The sequence below is a fragment of the Schistocerca piceifrons genome, chromosome 1 (assembly GCF_021461385.2).
Source record: "Schistocerca piceifrons isolate TAMUIC-IGC-003096 chromosome 1, iqSchPice1.1, whole genome shotgun sequence".
NCBI lineage: Eukaryota > Metazoa > Arthropoda > Insecta > Orthoptera > Acrididae > Schistocerca > Schistocerca piceifrons.
In genome coordinates, this window is record NC_060138.1 from 148,677,634 (window position 1) to 148,697,613 (window position 19,980).

The following is a 19,980-nucleotide window of genomic DNA, read 5'->3' on the forward strand; positions in this document are numbered from 1 at the left end:
TTCATTAGATGCAATAATTGTTAATTTTTCCACTGGAACCACCAGTATTTCAGTTTAATCTCATAATGAATTTCAAGAAGTAGACTTACAATAATTGTATAATTCGACTACACTTTAGTTCATGAGGTGTATAATTATAAAATAAGTTATTGTGAATAGCATTTACTTCATAGAGTAAAGTCAGTTTTAAATTTAGTTTCATAGGGTGAGGGAGACACTGAAATTTTCAATGGAACTGCTATAATCTGATTACTGTAATGTATCTGAAGAAAAACAACAAAATATTCGGATTAAATGTTGTTAGCAAAACATGAAATAATGACAGTTATGAAATGAATACAAGACATGTGAAGTTCTCATTCCAAGTACATTTAATATCAAAATGAAAGTACAAAATCTCAGTGAAGTATTTGCCATTAATTCCTTTTCTTAACAATAGTTTATAATCCATCTTGCTACAAAATATTTATTTTATTTTAGAGATTTTATTATAACAACACATTTAGTAAAACTTCCTTGTTCAATACTTTTCAAGAAGCGCTATAATTATGAACGGATATTGAGCTGAAAACTGGCTCTTGAAATTGTCAGTATATATTGCTTCAATATGTAGCAGCCCTTTACAATTAGGCCAGGATAATCAGTACTACCTGGCAATGATGGCCCCTACAACTTTATTCCTATTATTTTGCCTGCACATATGGAGCACTGAGATACAGATTCGATGGTGGCCTAAGTCAATTTTTCACAAAATAATGTGATCACATTCATATAAGGAACACATTCCTATGTGACACGTCAATTCCCTATAACAAAAATGGTGGCCAATAAATCATAAATAAATGGGAGTACATGTCTGAAACATACTTTTAGTGAAGATGCAATAGATATTAAACTGTTTCCACAGTAGCTACTTAGACCTTTCTTCAGATTTCACACATATCAACCAACAGCTATATTCTCTGTGACTTATTGACTTAGATCACAACCATATAAGGCATACATAAGGTACATGCTACATTTAATGTAACATGAATTTGAGAAACTCCACCACTTCTTTAAAATTTTATGAAAATTAATTGCTGAAGAAAACCAGAATATCACATATTGACTTAAAAAAATATGTATTTAAGTGTGAAAGCACAGTCTGAAAACAAATGTCTGTGCACCTTAGCTTCAAATTGCTGAGCAAAGTACCTAATATTAAACCACTTATTCAACATCACAAGTGTTCCCTGAATCTGCCACAGCACTCTGTTTTCAGGAAATTCTATTTGTCACCAGTGCAGACAAAAGAGGATGATGTTTTAGATATAGGAGTAGGGTCCATCGGTCAGGGCGCTACACAGCAGCAGTCAGGAGTTGTCATCTTTTCCACGTGCCCCTCTGTTTGGTTTGTACTCAAGCCCTGGATCAAACTGCATCAATACAAACACCTGGGAAAGACAGAAATGTTTAGAGTTATTTACATGATATGGACAGTACATATATTTTTTATTTTTATCCTTTTCAAGCTCACCAGGAGAGAAAGATCATCTGATGCATTTTGGTTAGTAATAACTTCAAGTGCTTTCAAATTATACAGACAGGTGAACATTCCTTTGGGACTGTAAATAAGTGCTTGAAGTGCCTAAGAGATTATACATACATAAAAAAAAGTTATACATCACCCCAATTCACAGAACTCCTGAAGACAGACGTTGACTGTGGATATTGTATCACAGACACAGTCCCTTCAACTGTTCAGAGATGTTACTAAACCTGCCCAAAGATGTAAACAACCATGCATGAGCAGCACCTATTAGACAGAGGTGGTCCGACAGCCAATCAAGTTAATTCCAGTCATTCCACCAGGAAGGAGGTACACAGCTCATTTTGTCTGTAGTTCAACCATGCCTAGACCGTCAATATTACAGTTTGATCATGTCCGCATTGTTACTTTGTGCCAGGAAGGGCTCTCAACAAGGGAATTGTCCAGATGTCTTGGAGTGAATCAAAGCGATGTTGTTTGGACGTGGAGGAGATAACAGAGAGACAGAAACTGTCAATGACATGCCTCACTCAGGCCACCCAAGGCTACAAATGCAGTGGATGACTGCTACCTATGGATTATGGCTCAGAGAACTCTGACAGCAAAGCCACCATGTTGAATATTGCTTCAACTGTGCGCTACAGGTTGCATGATTTGTAACTTCACTCCTGACGTCCATGGTGAGGTCCATCTTTGCAATCATGACACCATGCAGTGTGGTACAGATGGGCCCAACAACATGCCAAATGGACCGCTCAGGATTGGAATCATGTTCTCTTCACCAATGAGTGTTGCATATGCCTTCAATCAGACAATAGTCAGAGTTGGTCAGGATGAATGCCTTAGACACACTGTCCAGTGTGTGCAGCTAGGTGGAGGTTCCCTGCTGTTTTGGGGTGGCATTATGTGGGGCTGACATGCGCCGCAGATAGTCATGGAAGGCACTGTAACGACTATACAATATGTGAATATCATCCTCCGACCGATAGTGCAGCATATTGGCGAGACATTTGTCTTCATGCATGACAATTCGTGTCCCCATCATGCGAATCTTGTGAATGACTTCCTTCAGGATAACGACATCGCTTGACTAGAGTGGCCAGCATGTTCTCCAGACATGTACCCTATTGAACATGCCTGGGATAGTTGAAAAGGGCTGTTTATGGATGACGTGACTCACCAACCACTCTGAGGGATCTACACTGAATCGCCGTTGAGGTGTGTGACAATCTTGACCAGCAGTGCCTTGATGAACTTGTGGATGCCACAACGAATACAGGCATGCATCAATGCAAGAGGACGTGCTACTGGGTGTTAGAGGTACCGGTGTGTACAAAAATCTGGGCCACCACCTCTGAAGGTCTTGCTGTGTGGTAGTACAACATGCAATGTGGTTTTCATGAGCAATAAAAAGGGCAGAAATGATGTTTATGTTGATCTCTATTCCAATTTTCTGTACAGGTTCCAGAACTCTTGGAATCAAGGTGATGCAAAACTTTTTTTGATGCATGTATAACCTTCAGATGTCTTGTTGACAGTGTGCAAGGCAGATGTGAGAGGTTGGAGACAGAACGTGATTGTCAGCATTCCCGTCCTTTTGTTTTGAATGCTGCTTTTGTGATTTTGGTCCCAAACAATGAGGCCACATATTTTTTTTTTTTTTTTTTTTAATTGCCGTTCTGATTTTTTTTTTGGCAGGAGAGGAATTAATGTGATGCCACTGTGACAACTGTCTTTTTGTCTCATGCATGTAATGAGCCACCCACATTTCATCTCTAACCACAAAAGAGCTCATAATATCCTTACCTACCAATTCAAGTCACTCAAGAAATTTGTGGGTGCTACTGACCTGATTTTTCTTGTGCTGCTTTGTCAGCTATTTCGGCACTCATCCTGTGCACATTTTCCAGTATTTCAGCATTTCTGTGGGTGTCTCTTATAAAGGATTTCTCAAAAGTTGTGGAAACACTAGAGAAATTTCATCACTAACAGTTTTCTCAGTTTTTTTACACCAACTCATCAGTCAAAATGGGAGGTCTACATCTCCTCTATTTGTCATGAACATTTGTTCTACCTCCACTCAACTCCATACACTACTTAAACACACCTGTTATATTCATAAACCTTTACAGTAAATCGTTTTGCTTTGCAAAACAATTTCAGTAAGTGTTATTCTTTTCATTAGTGCAAAGCGGATCACAGAACATCGCTTACACTTGGTGGGATTTTTTACTAAAATCTTTCATGCAATTTGACACTAAAATGTACTACCATGTTGCTGTGATGCTTGATATGGTCAGGGGTCTCCCGCAACCACTCAGTACTGCCAGCCTTCAAAAAACAAAAAAACAAAAAAAAAACTACAGCTCATTATGGTCACTTACTTTCTGAACAACCTCATAACACCAGAAAAAGAAAGGAACAACCCCAGAAGGAAAATTAATATAAAAATTAAACAATGGAAAGCCCAGGATGGAATAACAATGACACTATCACTGCTACTCACCATATGGAGGAGGCATTGAGTAGCAGACTGGCACAATGAAATGCTCATTCACACAAGCACAACTCTCACACATATGACCACAGTCTCTGACTGAGGTGTGTGAGTTGTGCTTGTGTAAATGTGTGTGTGTGTGTATGTTTTCTGCTTCAGAAGAAGGCCTTTAGGCCAAAAGCTAAAATGTATGGCAGTCTTTTTATTTTGCCTGTCTGCAACCCGATGTCTCCTCTTCACATGAGTAGCAATCCATCATTTCCACAAAATCAGTGAACAAATTATGAAGAGTGTAATGTTGCTTTTTGAAAGTTGAAATAAAACAATGTAAATCTTAGGACATACATAAAAAATTTATAACTTCTATGCTTAAGATAGTCTGTTCTTTCTCAACAGTAGTCAGACTTGTGGTGGTCTAACAATGGCAGCCTAAAGACACACTGTAGAAACCATTTCACTCATTGTAATCCTCAAGTGAGCATTCCAAAGTTCCACTGTAACTGTGAAATATCCCTCTTCTTTCTTGGTCAGGGACTCAGGAAAGGAGGATGTGGATTCCAGGAGAAATGTCAGCAAACTAAGGATTACTCTCCGATGCTTTCAGATGGAACATTTTTATACAAATGCGTTTTATGAAGAGTGGAGCTGGTCAATCAAATTAAAAGCCACATCTAGGGTGAATTTTGCTGAATTCTGGAGGAGAGATTCAACTTAGAGATATTACAACTGGATGTACTTTTTTTATGTGCCACTGCTGCTGAAGATTTGGTCCACCTCAGTCTGGCTGCAGCAAACAAGCAATACTGGGTGCACAAGGATGCTGACCACTGAAGGACACAGCATGAAAGTCACCAGTTACTAGATGCCTGCCCACACACTCATCTGACAAAGAAATATAAAATGTACCCCTGTAAAAGTCTGTCCATCAATATTCATTTTGCCAAAAAAGTAATAAATAACATCCAAGAAATTGTTCCTCAGACATTCACAACAGAATAGGAATATAACAATTTTCACTTTAGTCTGAGTATGTGATGGTGATATATTAATTGGTTTAGGTCAAATATTACTGAGTAAGTTCTCAAGTAACTTTGTAATAGGTAACTACCATCAGTTTAGCCATGGTTCAAAGTAGATAAATTTTGTGGAAGATAAGCAATTATGGTGTACATTATCACATTCTTGTAACTGGCACACCTAATCCATTTATTTCTATTGACTGGAAATGCTACACTTATGAGAATTTAATAAACATAAATTAGCTTCACGAGCTGTATAGTACAATAAATCCATCACCACATAAAACAGATTTGTAAGATGAGCTTAGGAAAGTATCACCACAGAATGAAAGACACCATAATTTTCCAGATTCTTAACTAGCTAAAATCTGAGGAACAAATTTTATATTAGTGTGTGCTGTTTCATATGGATTTTAATCTAAAGTTCTGCTTTTCTGTGTTTTTATTATACATGTTTACTTTTGCGTTAGTTCAATTACCGTGTGTGGACAGACTGTGGTGTACCACACAATGATTAGCATTACCAAGGTAAGAAAGTGAGTTTGTGTTTACTGGACAACTAATGACACTGAACAACTTGAGTATCATTAGGAGAAACATAAAGCAAATAAAATGGCATGAAAACTCTAGTCTCTCTAAATTTTTTACAGCCTTTTTTAAAAAAGAAGTGAAAGGAAAAGAAAGATGAAGGCAAAATAAAAAAAAAAAAAGAATGAATGAAAGACGAAGAATTGCTTGAAAAAAGGAAAAGAAAAAACCCTCCAATTACAAATCAGGATATCCATAAAAGGACTTGAATGAAATAATATTGTACAATGGCCATTCTAGGTGGTAAGAAATTGGCAGTTCAAAGAGGCAAGCTAAATGATTCCACCGGTTCCAGGTGAAATTGAAAGACAAGAAGGTGACACAGGATTCAGTGGACTAGTGTGTCTATATTGATGGTCTGTTGACTGCACTCCACAAGCTGGCATAATACAGTATTTTCTTCTCGTGGTTCTAGTTTGTGAGTGAATGTTTTTCATCACCATAAGATTTACTCAGAACTGTGCTTACTATTGTTAACTGCCATTTATGTATACAACAAAGTAGTCATGCTTGCCCTACATTAATTTCAGTCGAGAATTATTAGTGTTTGGTTGTTTACACTAACAGATAGTATAATCTGTTGCTACAGAAATCTTATTTTGTGTTCAATAAATGTTTATTGACCCTAAAGTGATGGTTCTAATATTGGTGACAAGATAGTCTAAGTTTGATATGCCAAGCACCACAATGGATGTAAAATTTTTTGAGCTTTGGCAGTTACAGCTAAACCAGTATCAGAAATTAGTCAAGCACCTAACTAGTTCTACGCAGTAGTATTACAGATACTGTCAGCCATCCTGGCATTTCAGCCATTTAATGAGGCTTAAGAAGACTACAAAGTATAGGAAAAATGACTTGTGCTTCACATCCAGATTGTGAGTGGGCCTTTTAGCTCTACACAAATCCAGAGTTATATAATTTGATTCAAAAGTTAGCTACACTGTCTGATGCAATGTCTGACATATTCTTCTTCTTATCAGACAATTTTTTACACAAAATGGATGCAGTAGTAGCAACGCTCAAATTCTTACAACACTGCAAGTCACTTGCTATAAGTTATGGCTCCTGCAGAGTGGATTTGTAGGGGCTGAGTAGGACATGTCAATTCAGTTTTGAGTGATGTGAAGCATACACAGAAAATTTGATATGTGATGTAGTGATTTGCATAGCTCCACTTAACCATTGAGCAGGTGTGCCTATGTGTTAAGTGTGCCAACCACAAATAAAACTGTTTTGAATTGTTCCATTGTTGTATCACAATTATGAGCCCATAAGTATCCTTCATTATTGCTTCAGCTAAGTTGATGATACATGATGGTGTCATACATCCAAGAGAGCTGCAGTTATATAAAATAAACAGTGAGCAGGGTGAGAAAAAAAGTAAGATTCATGCAAGAAAATGACCCAGATTATGAGCTAGCAGCACAATCCCACAATGAGGCAGTTATCTATGAGATAGTTAGTAATTGAATAAATAGTTGGTTGGGATCCGATGCAAATGCACTGTTTAATGGTCATTACTGTGAGGCAAAACCTGCCTGTGGGAACAGAGTAGATAATGAAAATTTATTTTATTATTTTTTAATTAAACAGTGCTTTAGCTCATATAATGTAAGTTTAATTTATCATAGTTTTATTAAAATGAGATAAAACTGTGATTTTGTTCATACATGTTTGCCTTGCCTTGGTGACATAAAGCCAGATATTCATCCCGTGTGTACAAAGTACACCACTCGCCTGCTCATGTGTTAAGGATGTCAGCATGCAAAACTTAAGACAGTGTGATCACTACATGGTTGAAGTGCTGTGAACTGTGTTGCAAGCTGTATAGCAAAATTTTTCAGTAGACTTTCATGTTTCACATGTGACCCAGAACCACAGCAATAAACTGCAGCAGGTTTCCATAACAGACTCTACAGATGCAACTAATTTCTGTTCACCCACCATCACTCTCCACAAGCCTGAGCTAGTACTATGTGTCGTTCACAGTGATACATTTGGTTTCCAAATTGCTTCAAATGTTTTATCTTGCATCTCAAAACAGTATGTCGACAGTACGAGGACGTGTGTTATAAGTGTTTCCACAGATGTCATATTGCAGAAGTATGCCATAGCTTGGTGGGGTAACAGGTATCAGCTCCACCTGATTCAAGTTAATAAAAGTCAAGCAGTGATCATTTGGTGGCACCACATAAGTTGATACTGGCATATCAGTCAGCCATTAACCAGCCCACGTGTTTTAGTATGGGTGATCCCTAGTTCAGCAAAATGTAGTCAAAGTTGTGGATGTACTGCCATCACGAGGTACCACTTCTGGGTCATGTGCACCTGACAGACACTTAAATCTGTTACCTCTGGTTGAAGCAAATCTAGTGGCTGAGAAAATTTTTGGTCTTAATGCATATGCTTCCTTAGGATTATTGATACATGGTGAAGTGTACTCCATCAGCTTGTCACAACCTTGTGAGCCCACTGCTACACTTTGTAAATAATTTGCACTACTGCTTAAATGAGGGTTAGGGAAAAGTTGTTGACTTTCAGGTCTGCATTGTCTTAGAGCCAATGTCTACGATTTTGCAAAGCTCGTCTGATTCTGTTGACCACTAAGGATGAGGTTAACACTGAATTACATGCATTAGGACAACAATAGGTTTTGTCTCCTGTTTCCAAAAGTAATTTGGCTTCCCATTAGTGGAGGTTAGGCAGCCTGGGGGCTCTCTTCGGTTGTGTGGAGACTTCAAGTAAACCATTAATGCGCAAGTGGACATTATTCTTATCCAGTGTCTTGTCCAGATGAACTTTCAGGAGAAAATCTATTTTCTAAAATCAGTCTAGCAGAAAAATATTTTCAGTTGACATTTGTTGAAGACACATGGAGGAATTTAGTCTTGAACACCACTGAAAGCATGCAATATAACAGATTGCCTTTGGCATAGCCAGCACCCCTGACATATTATATTCCAGAGGTTTCTTGAACACGCTGGTGTACCAGCTCTGTATTATGTGAATTAACACTACTGTGGTCACTGGGTGAATGACAGAAGACCATTTGCATAATCTATGTCTAAATTTGTGGCCCTTGCACAGAATGATTTTATGTGTAATTTTTTTTTTTTTTTTTTTTTTTCAAATGAGCCTTCTTTCAACCAGAAGTAACTTATTTAGGCACATCAGTGAAGAGGGCCTTCAGGCCATCAAAGAATATGTAGGAGCCATTCAGAACATGCTTGGCCTGAATCTATAAAAGTCTTTCAAATATTTTTAAGAATACTGAATTACCATGTTTGGTTTCTTCCCTGGGCAGTCTCCACAGCTCACCCATTAAATCATCTCCATGGAAAGGGTGTCTCCTTTCAGTGCTCAGAAAAAAGACTTTTCAGAAATTAAAATTGGTCCTCCAGTCAGCACCTTGTTTATGACCTACTAGCTCCACATGCTGTTGCTGTTGGCAACGGATAGATACCCACAAGGCGTCAGGGATGATGTGCGTCATAAGGTAAGGGGTCGTACTGAAAGCCTGAGAGGCCACTTGCATTTATGTCAAGGATGCTTACTCCAGCCAATAAACATTATTGACAGATTGAGAAGGAAGTGATGGTGCTCATCTTTCACACACACACACACACACACACACACACACACACACACACCAACGTGTCAGAACTCCGGAGATGGGAACTTGCCTTTCAGTATATCCTCTCCTCTCATTATGCACCAGGCCTCAACCTCCGCTAATTTCAAGTTGCCGCCTCTCATACCTCACCTGTCTTTCAACATCTTTGCCTTGGATATGTGTGTGTATGCGAGTGTATACCCGTCCTTTTTTCCCCATAAGGTAAGTCTTTCCGCTCCCGGGATTGGAATGACTCCTTACCCTCTCCCTTAAAACCCACATCCTTTCGTCTTTCCCTCTCCTTCCCTCTTTCCTGATGAAGCAACCGTTGGTTGCCAAAGCTAGAATTTTGTGTGTATGTTTGTGTGTCTATCGACCTGCCAGCACTTTTGTTTGGTAAGATATATATATATATATATATATATATATATATATATATATATATGATATGGTTATAATAAAGGGAAACATTCCATGTAGGAAAAATATATCTAAAAACAAAGATGATGTGACTTACCAAATGAAAGTGCTGGCAGGTCGACAGACACACAAACAAACACAAACATACACACAAAATTCAAGCTTTCGCAACAAACTGTTGCCTCATCAGGAAAGAGGGAAGGAGAGGGAAAGACGAAAGGATGTGGGTTTTAAGGCAGAGGGTAAGGAGTCATTCCAATCCCGGGAGCGGAAAGACTTACCTTAGGGGGGAAAAAAGGAAAAAAGGACGGGTATACACTCGCACACACACACATATCCATCCACACATATACAGACACAAGCAGACGTATTTAAAGACAAAGAGTTTGGGCATATATATATATATATATATATATATATATATATATATATATATATACAAAGATGATGTGACTTACCAAATGAAAGTGCTGGCAGGTCAACAGACACACAAACAAACACAAACACACACACAAAATTCTAGCTTTCGCAACCAACGGTTGCTTCGTCAGGAAAGAGGGAAGGAGAAGGAAAGATGAAAGGATGTGGGTTTTAAGGGAGAGGGTAAGGAGTCATTCCAATCCCGGGAACGGAAAGACTTACCTTGGGGGAAAAAAGCACAGGTATACACTCGCACACACACATATCCATCCGCACATACACAGACACAAGCAGACATTTGTAAAGGCAAAGAGTTCTGGCAGAGATGTCAGTCGAGGTAGAAGTACAGAGGCAAAGATGTTGACAGACAGGTGAGGTATGAGCGGCGGCAACTTGAAATTAGCGGAGGTTGAGGCCTGGTGGATAACGAGAGGAGAGGATATACTGAAGGGCAAGTTCCCATCTCCGGAGTTCTGACAGGTTGGTGTTAGTGGGAAGCATCCAGATAACCCGGACGGTGTAACACTGTGCCAAGATGTGCTGACCGTGCACCAAGGCATGTTTAACCACAGGGTGATCCTCATTACCAACAAACACTGTCTGCCTGTGTCCATTCATGCGAATGGACAGTTTGTTGCTGGTCATTCCCACATAGAAAGCTTCACAGTGTAGGCAGGTTAGTTGGTAAATCATGTGAGTGCTTTCACACATGGCTCTGCCTTTGATCGTGTACACCTTCCGGGTTACAGGACTGGAGTAGGTGGTGGTGGGAGGGTGCATGGGACAGGTTTTACAGCGGGGGCGGTTACAGGGGTAGGAGCCATAGGGTAGGGAAGGTGGTTTGGGGATTTCATAGGGATGAACTAAGAGGTTACGAAGGTTAGGTGGACGGCGGAAAGACACTCTTGGTGGAGTGGGGAGGATTTCATGAAGGATGGATCTCATTTCAGGGCAGGATTTGAGGAAGTCGTATCCCTGCTGGAGAGACACATTCAGAGTCTGATCCAGTCCCGGAAAGTATCCTGTCACAAGTGGGGCAATTTTGTGGTTCTTCTGTGGGAGGTTCTGGGTTTGAGGGGATGAGGTAGTGGCTCTGGTTATTTGCTTCTAAACCAGGTCGGGAGGGTAGTTGCGGGATGCGAAAGCTGTTTTCAGGTTGTTGGTGTAATGGTTCAGGGATTCAGGACTGGAGCAGATTCGTTTGCCACGAAGACCTAGGCTGTAGGGAAGGGACCGTTTGATGTGGAATGGGTGGCAGCTGTCATAATGGAGGTACTATTGCTTGTTGGTGGGTTTGATGTGGACAGACGTGTGAAGCTGGCCATTGGCCAGATGCAGGTCAACGTCAAGGAAAGTGGCATGGGATTTGGAGTAGGACCAGGTGAATCTGATGGAACCAAAGGAGTTGAGGTTGGAGAGGAAATTCTGGAGTTCTTCTTCACTGTGAGTCCAGGTCATGAAGATGTCATCAATAAATCTGTACCAAACTTTGGGTTGGCAGGACTGGGTAACCAAGAAGGCTTCCTCTAAGCGACCCATGAATAGGTTGGCGTACGAGGGGGTCATCCTGGCACCCATGGCTGTTCCCTTTAATTGTTGGTATGTCTGGCCTTCAAAAGTGAAGAAGTTGTGGGTCAGGATGAAGCTGGCTAAGGTAATGAGGAAAGAGGTTTTAGGTAGGGTGGCAGATGATCGGCGTGAAAGGAAGTGCTCCATCACAGCAAGGCCCTAGACGTGTGGAATATTTGTGTATAAGGAAGTGTCATCAATGGTTACAAGGATGGTTTCCGGGGGTAACAGATTGGGTAAGGATTCCAGGCGTTTGAGAAAGTGCTTGGTAACCAGCTACAATGGGGTGGCCGGGATGATTGGGTTTATGAATTTTGGGAAGAAGGTAGAAGGTAGGGGTGCGGGGTGTCGGTGAGGTCAAGCCCCCACAGAGCGTATCTCTGCCTATGTAGATCAACAGCTTCAACCCATTACATGCAGTCTCCCATCCTTCATCAAAGACACCAACCACTTTCTCAAACGCCTGGAATCCTTACCCAATCTGTTACCCCTGGAAACCGTCCTTGTAACCATTGATGCCACTTCCTTATACACAAATATTCCGCACGTCCTGGGCCTCGCTGCGATGGAGCACTTCCTTTCACGCCGTTCAACTGCCACCCTACTTAAAACCTCTTTCCTCATTATCTTAGCCAGCTTCATCCTGACCCACAACTTCTTCACTTTTGAAGGCCAGACATACCAACAATTAAAGGGAACAGCCATGGGTGCCAGGATGGTCCCCTCGTACGCAAACCTATTCGTGGGTTGGGATGGGAGACTGCATGTAATGGGTTGAAGCTGTTGATCTACATAGGCAGAGATACGCTCTGTGGGGGCTTGGTAACCAGCTACAATGGGGCGGCCGGGATGATTGGGTTTATGAATTTTGGGAAGAAGGTAGAAGGTAGGGGTGCGGGGTGTCGGTGAGGTCAAGCCCCCACAGAGCGTATCTCTGCCTACGTAGATCAACAGCTTCAACCCATTACATGCAGTCTCCCATCCTTCATCAAAGACGCCAACCACTTTCTCAAACGCCTGGAATCCTTACCCAATCTGTTACCCCCAGAAACCATACTTGTAACCATTGATGACACTTCCTTATACACAAATATTCCGCACGTCCAGGGCCTCGCTGCGATGGAGCACTTCCTTTCACGCCGATCACCTGCCACCCTACTTAAACCTCTTTCCTCATTACCTTAGCCAGCTTCATCCTGACCCACAACTTCTTCACTTTTGAAGGCCAGACATACCAACAATTAAAGGGAACAGCCATGGGTGCCAGGATGGCCCCCTCGTACGCCAACCTATTCATGGGTCACTTAGAGGAAGCCTTCTTGGTTACCCAGGCCTGCAAACCCAAAGTTTGGTACAGATTTATTGATGACATCTTCATGACCTGGACTCACAGTGAAGAAGAACTCCAGAATTTCCTCTCCAACCTCAACTCCTTTGGTTCCATCAGATTCACTTGGTCCTACTCCAAATCCCATGCCACTTTCCTTGACGTTGACCTGCATCTGGCCAATGGCCAGCTTCACACGTCCGTCCACATAAAACCCACCAACAAGCAACAGTACCTCCATTATGACAGCTGCCACCCATTCCACATCAAACGGTCCCTTCCCTACAGCCTAGGTCTTCGTGGCAAACGAATCTGCTCCAGTCCTGAATCCCTGAACCATTACACCAACAACCTGAAAACAGCTTTTGCATCCCGCAACTACCCTCTCGACCTGGTACAGAAGCAAATAACCAGAGCCACTTCCTCATTCCCTCAAACGCAGAACCTCCCACAGAAGAACCACAAAAGTGCCCCACTTGTGACAGGATACTTTCCGGGACTGGATCAGACTCTGAATGTGGCTCTCCAGCAGGGATACGACTTCCTCAAATCCTGCCCTGAAATGAGATCCATCCTTCATGAAATCCTCCCCACTCCACCAAGAGTGTCTTTCCGCCGTCCACCTAACCTTCGTAACCTCTTAGTTCATCCCTATGAAATCCCCAAACCACCTTCCCTACCCTCTGGCTCCTACCCCTGTAACTGCCCCCACTGTAAAACCTGTCCCATGCACCCTCCCACCACCACCTACTCCAGTCCTGTAACCCGGAAGGTGTACACGATCAAAGGCAGAGCCATGTGTGAAAGCACCCACGTGATTTACCAACTGACCTGCATACGCTGTGAAGCTTTCTATGTGGGAATGACCAGCAACATACTGTCCATTCACATGAATGGACACAGGCAGACAGTGTTTGTTGGTAATGAGGATCACCCTGTGGCTAAACATGCCTTGGTGCACGGTCAGCACATCTTGGCACAGTGTTACACCGTCCGGGTTATCTGGATGCTTCCCACTAACACCAACATGTCAGAACTCCGGAGATTGGAACTTGCCCTTCAGTATATCCTCTCCTCTCGTTATCCACCAGGCCTCAACCTCCGCTAATTTCAAGTTGCCGCCTCTCATACCTCACCTGTCTTTCAACATCTTTGCCTTGGATATGTGTGTGTGCGAGTGTATACCTGTCCTTTTTTCCCCCAAGGTAAGTCTTTCCGCTCCCGGGATTGGAATGACTCCTTACCCTCTCCCTTAAAACCCACATCCTTTCATTTTTCCTCCTCCTTCCCTCTTTCCTGAAGAAGCAACCGTTGGTTGCGAAAGCTAGAATTTTGTGTGTATGTTTGTGTTTGTTTGTGTGTCTGTCGACCTGCCAGCACTTTCATTTGGTAAGTCACATCATCTTCGTTTTTACATATATTTTTCCTACGTGGAAAGTTTTGACTTACCTTAGGGGAAAAAAAGGACGGGTATACACTCGCACACACACACATATCCATCCACACATATACAGACACAAGCAGACATTTGTAAAGGCAAAGAGTTCTGGCAGAGATGTCAGTCGAGGCGGAAGTGCAGAGGCAAAGATGTTGTTGAATGACAGGTGAGGTACGAGTGGCGGCAACTTGAAATTAGCAGAGACTGAGGTCTGGTGGGCAACGGGAAAAGAGGATATATTGAAGAGCAAGTTCCCATCTCCGGAGTTCAGATACGTTGGTGTTAGTGGGAAGTATCCAGATAACCCGGACGGTGTAACACTGTGCCAAGATTTGCTGGCCATGCACCAAGGCATGTTTAGCCACAGGGTGATCCTCATTACCAACAAACACTGTCTGCCTGTGTCCATTCATGCGAATGGACAGTTTGTTGCTGGTCTTTCCCACATAGAAAGCTTCACAGTGTAGGCAGGTTAGTTGGTAAATCACGTGGGTGCTTTCACACGTGGCTCTGCCTTTGATCGCGTACATCTTCCGGGTTACAGGACTGGAGTAGGTGGTGGTGGGAGGGTGCATGGAACAGGTTTTGCACCGGGGGCGGTTACGAGGGTAGGAGCCAGAGGGTAGGGAAGAAGGTTTGGGGATTTCATAGGAATGAACTAAGAGGTTACGAAGGTTAGGTGGACAGCAGAAAGACATTCTTGGTGGTGTGGGGAGAATTTCATGAAGGATGGATCTTATTTCAGTGCAGGATTTGAGGAAGTCGTATCCCTGCTGGAGAGCCACATTATGAGTCTGGTCCAGTCCCGGAAAGTATCCTGTCACAAGTTGGGCACTTTTGTGGTTCTTCTGTGGCAGTTACTGGGTTTGAGAGGATGAGGAAGTGGCTCTGGTAATTTGCTTCTGTACCAGGTCGGGAGGGTAGCTGCGGGATGCGAAATCTGTTGTCAGGTTGTTGGGGTAATGGTTCAGGGATTCAGGACTGGAGCAGATTCGTTTGCCACGAAGACCTAGGCTGTAGGGAAGGGACCGTTTGATGTGGAATGGGTGGCAGCTGTCATAATGGAGGTACTGTTGCTTGTTGGTGGGTTTGATGTGGACGGACGTGTGAAGCTGGCCATTGGACAGGTGGAGGTCAATGTCAAGGAAAGTGGCATGGGATTTGGAGTAGGACCAGGTGAATCTGATGGAACCAAAGGAGTTGAGGTTGGAGAGGAAATTCTGGAGTTCTTCTTCACTGTGAGTCCAGATCATGAAGATGTCATCAATAAATCTGTACCAAACGTTGGGTTGGCAGGCCTGGGTAACTAAGAAGGCTTCCTCTAAGCGACCCATGAATAGGTTGGCGTACGAGGGGGCCATCCTGGTACCAATGGCTGTTCCCTTTAATTGTTGGTATGTCTGGCCTTCAAAAGTGAAGAAGTTGTGGGTCAGGATGAAGCTGGCTAAGGTAATGAGGAAAGGGGTTTTAGGTAGGGTGGCAGGTGATCGGCGTGAAAGGAAGTGCTCCATTGCAGTGAGGCCCTGGACGTGCGGGATATTTGTGTATAAGGAAGTGTCATCAATGGTTACAAGGATGGTTCCCGGGGGTAACAGATTGGGTAAGGATTCCAGGCGTTTGAGAAAGTGCTTGGTGTCTTTGATGAAGGATGGGAGACTGCATGTAATGGGTTCAAGGTGTTGATCTACGTAGGCGGAGATACATTCTGTGGGGGCTTGGTAACCAGCTACAATGGGACAGCCGGGATTATTGGGTTTGCGAATTTTAGGAAGAAGGTAGAAGGTAGGGGTGCGGGGTGTCAGTGGGGTTAGGAGGTTGATGGAGTCAGGTGAAAGGTTTTGTAGGGGGCCTAAGGTTCTGAGGATTCCTTGAAGCTCTGCCTGGACATCAGGAATGGGATTACCTTGGCAAACTTTGTATGTGGTGTTGTCTGAAAGCTGACGCAGTCCCTCAGCCACATACTCCCGACGATCAAGTACCATGGTCATAGAACCCTTGTCCGCTGGAAGAATGACGATGGATAGGTCAGCCTTCAGATCACGGATAGCCTGGGCTTCAGCAGTGGTGATGTTGGGAGTAGGATTAAGGTTTTTTAAGAAGGATTGAGAGGCAAGGCTGGAAGTGAGAAATTCCTGGAAGGTTTGGAGAGGGTGATTTTGAGGGAGAGGAGGTGGGTCCCGCTGTGACGGAGGACGGAACTGTTCCAGGCAGGGTTCAATTTAGATAGTGTCTTGGGGAGTTGGATCATTAGGAGTAGGATTAGGATCATTTTTCTTTGTGGCAAAGTGATATTTCCAGCAGAGAGTACGAGTGTGTGTATATATATATATATATATATATATATATATATATATATATATATATATATATAAATACAAAGATGAGGTGACTTACCGAACAAAAACGCTGGCAGGTCGATAGACACACAAACAAACACAAACATACACACAAAATTCAAGCTTTCGCAACAAATTGTTGCCTCATCAGGAAAGAGGGAAGGAGAGGGGAAGACGAAAGGAAGTGGGTTTTAAAGGAGAGGGTAAGGAGTCATTCCAATCCCGGGAGCGGAAAGACTTACCTTAGGGGGAAAAAAGGACAGGTATACACTCGCACACACGCACATATCCATCCACACATACAGACACAAGCAGACATGTCTGCTTGTGTCTGTATGTGTGGATGGATATGTGCGTGTGTGTTGTCTGCTTGTGTCTGTATGTGTGGATGGATATGTGCGTGTGTGCGAGTGTATACCTGTCCTTTTTTCCCCCTAAGGTAAGTCTTTCCGCTCCCGGGATTGGAATGACTCCTTACCCTCTCCTTTAAAACCCACTTCCTTTCGTCTTCCCCTCTCCTTCCCTCTTTCCTGATGAGGCAACAATTTGTTGCGAAAGCTTGAATTTTGTGTGTATGTTTGTGTTTGTTTGTGTGTCTATCGACCTGCCAGCGTTTTTGTTCGGTAAGTCACCTCATCTTTGTATTTATATATAATTTTTCCCACGTGGAATGTTTCCTTCCATTATATATATATATATATATATATATATATATATATATATATATATATATATATATATATATATATATATATATATACTCTTTCCAATTTTTGCACCTAAGACAAAAGTGACATAGCTTACAGCACATCTACATCACTGATGGGCTCTCTATTTTACAAATTTCCAATAATCGATTCACTATCACTAACTCATTCAATATTCTAATGCAGATACATTCTATTGTCATACTGTGGACCTGGATTCTGATTTGGATCATCAGCAGACAGTTTGCTTTCTGACAGCCAGGTGTGACATTCCTTAAGCAACATGAACACTGCTAAATCTACTGGTCTAGTATGGATGATGATGTTGCAAGGTTGGTTTACAGTGTGCTCTTTGTCAAGCACGCCAGTTGGTCCCATCCATGCCATTCTCTCCATGGCCAGTGTTGACGCAGCTGTGAGTCATTTTTTGTGTGGACAGTGTCGATGCAGCCATGGAACCGAGTTCACACTGACTTTATGGGACCTTCACTGAGGTCCAGGTGGTTAATAATCATGGACGCCATCTCTCACTTCCCATATGTCAGCCACCTCCAGCAGACAACAAAGGTGGCCACAGTAGGAGCCTTGGAACGGATTTTTGCGGTTCAGGATGCACCCTGCATGATGGTAATCATTAATGGTCCTCAATTCATGGCTGCAGATTTAGGTTATGAAAGTTATTACAAGATATTGGACATTTCTGTGACGGTCTTCCTGTTGAGATATCTCTGTATTTACACTACACTCAACCATGAGCTGAACAGTCCTGTCACTATTTGCACTGCCTTCCTTAGTTTACACTTGATGACTCTTGATAGCGTAACTTAATGCAAACCATAGCTACATGGTTGAACAGTATTCCAGTATGAGTGAATCATGTGTTTCATTTGCAATTTATTTTGAAGACAATTGTAATTTTCCAGTGTCCTACTAATTAATCAAACTTAATGCTGTGCTTTCCACAAGCACACCTTTAATCAAATGCTCAAAGAAAACTTGAGAGAACAAATCAAAACTTGCCATAAACATTCTCCACAACTCAGCCAGTTTCATTATTCCACTTCATATCCCCAAATTGACAGTACCAGCAGTAGCCACTCCAGTTTGACTCATTAATCACATAGTAGGAAGCTACTGCAGTTTTTAAGTTTATGAGGAGCACAACTTTACATTTATTATTATTAAAATCCATATTTATGTTTGCATCAGACTGATATTTTGTCTAGATCTAAGTAGATATTGCTACATTACTTATTGGATAACAATTCCTGTGTCTATGACAAAGCTAATTGCACCATCTGCAAACAATCTGAGATTTCAACTAATACTATCCACAAATCCAGTAACCTTTTCAGTGCCCAATTATCTGGAACATATTCACTGTCTGAACGCCAGTGTGTGAAATAGGAGCACACCTCTGATGCTCAATTGTTTTATAAGTATGCTTGCTTAGACCTGTTGTATAATTATTTTTACAAGTGTGCTTCATTTAATGTATGTTCAATTTTTTATTTTACAATTGCACTTTATTGGATCTGTTTGTAAGTACAATGGCTGGATTGTATTCCCAACAACTGTGAAAGCGTGTGGAAGGTGTATCATATTTTATGAAAATGGCAGTGAACAATAAGTGTGCTTTTACCTCTCAATTATATCCACACATCAGGAGGCTGAGAGAAGCATCTAACATAAATCTGATAACACATCAGGAGCCTCAGTTGAACACTTGACCTAATTGAGTTAACAAGATTAATGGAAATGATGAGAGGAGTCAGATATAATACGAACAACAGATCTTCCCCTTTCGCAAGACACATCTGAAATTCTTCTATGTCCTTGGATGGCTTTCTGCATTAGATAATGTGATGAATTTTTCAGTCTAAATTCAAACCAGACTAGACATATCACATCAATATATTTTCTAAAGGAAGTATGGGTGTGGTACTGAATTAAAAGTTTTATGATGTTATAGGAACACTGGATATTCCACACAACCTCATCTATGACTACTAGTACATTGTGTCTGAAGAGTTAATAGCCAGATTTCAAATGAATGGTATCTTGGGAATCCACACATTATGCCATAACTTCTCAGCTCAGAATGTGTTCTATAATTCTGTTAGCAATGGAGGTGAATCATACAGGATTGTAATTCTGGAGACCAGATCTGCTGTCTTTTCTTTACATAACTGTTACCTGTGTTCTCCTCCAAACACAGGGAAAAGTTACCCTTTCATGGAATCACTGACATATTATCACCAAGAATGGAGTTCTATAGCTTGTACAATCTGCATAGAGCCAAATGGAGACTCGTAAGATCCTATGTACAACTGTAACATTTGCCAGCCACTATGACTGATTACTAAGTCATTTATATTTACGGTGGCATGGTAAGGGAATGAAAGCAGCATTGTGTGATGTTTGTTTCAGAAGGAAAATTGGGGGAAAGAATTAAATAATTATTATTCCACTTTTCTCCCTTAGGATAGAAAGAGGTTGGGTGGGTGATAGAACA

At 41.8% G+C, this 19,980-nt stretch overlaps 1 protein-coding gene across 1 annotated transcript in view; it reads right to left on the reverse strand.

Annotated features, from left to right (window-relative positions):
* Nucleotides 1-420: 420 nt before the first annotated feature.
* The window catches only part of LOC124783678 (calcium-activated potassium channel slowpoke), an 867,461-nt gene continuing 847,901 nt past the window's right edge, over nt 421-19,980 (reverse strand). Inside the window, exon 27 of the mRNA XM_047254040.1 lies at nt 421-1,436. Within this exon, the coding sequence (XP_047109996.1) occupies nt 1,356-1,436 (81 nt within the window). The 3' untranslated portion in view covers nt 421-1,355. The remainder of the gene's footprint in view (nt 1,437-19,980) is intronic.